The sequence below is a fragment of the Mus pahari genome, chromosome 12 (assembly GCF_900095145.1).
Source record: "Mus pahari chromosome 12, PAHARI_EIJ_v1.1, whole genome shotgun sequence".
Lineage (NCBI taxonomy): Eukaryota > Metazoa > Chordata > Mammalia > Rodentia > Muridae > Mus > Mus pahari.
In genome coordinates, this window is record NC_034601.1 from 79,710,799 (window position 1) to 79,713,602 (window position 2,804).

At 37.3% G+C, this 2,804-nt stretch overlaps 1 protein-coding gene across 1 annotated transcript; it reads right to left on the minus strand.

The window, feature by feature from the left end:
* Positions 1 to 1,409: 1,409 nt before the first annotated feature.
* Cldn17 (claudin 17) lies at positions 1,410 to 2,561 on the minus strand. The gene has a single exon (XM_021210100.1). It carries the CDS (start codon positions 2,439 to 2,441, stop codon positions 1,767 to 1,769), a length of 675 nt encoding a protein of 224 aa, XP_021065759.1. The 5' UTR covers positions 2,442 to 2,561; the 3' UTR covers positions 1,410 to 1,766.
* Between the last annotated feature and the right edge of the window lie 243 nt (positions 2,562 to 2,804).

Sequence of the window (2,804 nt, forward strand, 5' to 3'; positions counted from 1 at the left end):
GGACCAATTCTTGTGAAGCTAATTATTCCTAGATCAATCAAAAGGTAAGACAAATGATTGCCTGACAACCTTTAAGCATGTCTTTGCTCTCTTGATGGCTTACCTACTCAGCTGTGTAAGAAAAATGACTCTGTCTCAGGACAGCCATATTAGGCTTTTACAGGTAAAACAAAATAATCAGAAAATGTCACTGAAGTAACTACTTTCACAAATATTTTTATTGCTTTTATTTGAAAATATTTACAGCTATGTTACATGTTACATTTAACATTCCTTATGTTTTAAATGTAATTTTTGTTCTATTAAAGGGTTTTGAATTATTGAAAACTTGGTTGGTTGGTAAAGAAAGGGTTTCATAGAGGATTTAGATTTGAGTTATTGTTAAATTAATGTGTCAGTTAATTGGTTAACTCTAAAGGATAGATATGCATTCTCCAACTAACCTTGTAACTAACCACATTAGCATCACTGGGATACATAGCAAGTTTCCTAGCTTATTATATTATGATAAACATGAACACATGAGAAATATTTGATGAACAATTTAAAGCTTTTTGTGAAACTACATGCCAGGTATTAAATATTTCATTATAAAATAAGTATACTGTATAAGGATTAATATTGAATATCCAAACACTAATTCACAGCATACCAAGGCTATTAGAAGCCACCTACAAGGAGATTTTTCTCACTAACATTTTATACCCAACCATATTAACCTCTCAAACCCCATACCACTTTTAATCTTGATATTGTTAAGTACACACAAGATGCAAAGAACTGAGAACATACGTTTCAAGCATAACACAATGCATCAACATCACCAAATGTCTATTAGGGGATTTTAAAAAGAAGGAATTATTTCAGCCTGACTAATTGTCTGAATAAATACCTTGGCTCTTTATTTCTCTTTGCACGTTTAGACCTGTACACTGACTAACTAGGGCAGGGAACTGAAGCCATTCTTCCAGTGCTTGAATCTGTGGATCCCTTCAGCAAGGATTTCATTTGTCTTTATTTCTTTGCCTAACCCAGATAGATGATTTTGTTTACTTAAATGTGCAAATCATAAACCTTGAGAGTTTATTATTTTCATTTCATTATTTTCTTGAATAGATGGGTCCAAGGAAGATTAACCTACATAAATTGGAGACTTTGTAAACTATCTTGCATAGAAAAAACTGAATTCCTTTATCCTTTAAAAAAAAAGTTGAATTCTTAGTAAGAGTTTTCCAGAAGAAAATTTTAAAAATCATTATTAAATAGTCAGTCACAACCTTTGATGAGTTCAATCAAAATTATTTAATCTATGAATCTTCCAGGCCTATAGCTTTACACTTATCACCATTTAGCTATAACTGTATATGTTATAAAAAATTTTGAGTGAAAATAATAGGTTATTTTTGAAAATGGGTATGTTTTATTTATATCAATTATAATGTAACATTTTACTTTCTTATTATAATACATAACAAGCAAAATTTAGTAATCCATTATCACATGCCCATAACCGAGAATATACTTGATATTTTACTATATAAAATAGAATAAATATTGAGTTCAACAAGAGTGAGCACAAATAACACCCAGGGAATTACAATGTCCAAATAAGTCATTTATATTCCTACCTCAGGGGAAAAAAAATCACAACTTTCATCTCAATTTATATCTCCGATAAAAGTAGTTCTGCCTGAAGTACTCACAGTTTCTGGGGTGACTTTATAAAACACATGAGCATAAGCCAGGGCTGATGTTGGAAGGAAGCCTTAGACGTAGCTGGTGGAAGATTTTCTAGGCACAGTAACATTCCTTTGGTTATCCTTCTGTGGCACGCGATATGCAGGGACTGGGTATCTGTGCCACCGTTCCTTTCTGTTGCAGCAGCAGTATCCACAGAGCAGCCCGCCTCCAGTGAAGAGGACAGCAGCGGTTGCCCAGCCAAGGAAGAGTGCTCCTCCAAGTTCTCGCTTCTGCCCTGCATGGACGGTTGGGTCGTAGAAATCTCTGATGATGATATTGGCAGTCCAGGACACTGGAATCAGAACGAAGATACCCGTCAGAATAAAGAGCACCCCTGAGGTTCCCAGCAAGTAGGCTTTGACCCTCTCGCTGGAGCCGGTGCACTGGAGCTGTTTCATGCCGCAGATGCCAATAATGAGAGCAACCAAGGCAAGAGCCACAGCCACACACATGAGTGCACGCGCTGCTTCCAGTACCGGAGGGAGAGCCAATATAGAGTTATAGAATTTGCACTGCAGCGTGACCATAGCTTGCTGGATGCAGTTCATCCAAAGGCCTTCCCAGATCCTCTCAAAGATAATAATGTTGCTGCCGATGAAAGCTGACACTCTCCATTGAGGCAGAAGTGTTGTCCCAATCGTCCCAACCAAACCGAAGAATCCAAGAACTAGTCCAGCGATCTGTAAGGGATAAAAAGCCATTGTCTTTCCTTGGCCTACTGCTTCAGCCTGGAAGGGTAGAAAGACGGTCAAGATGCGTCTTCTAGTCTAGAGGAGTGCCTGGTCTTCTCCACTCCTGATACCCATAATGTGTTCGTCCAAATCAGCAGCAATGACTGGACTTGACTTAACTTGAAGTACCTGTTGTAGACTCGTGTGAGCTATTCCCGCACACGCCTTCATTTCTGTTTGGTTTATTCACTAAGCATATATAATTCTTTCCCAGCCAATAAGAATGTAGCCGAAGATAGGCCAAGATGTTACCATTTCTCATGTTATTATTGTCTTAGCCATGCTGTAATTAAGTCCCAAAGCCTCTATTGTGCATTACTAATTACAGAGCTA

Coding starts and splice junctions, on each gene's coding strand:
- Cldn17 (XM_021210100.1), bottom strand. CDS start 2,441: ATGGCTTTTTATCCCTTACAGATCGCTGGACTAGTTCTTGGATTCTTC.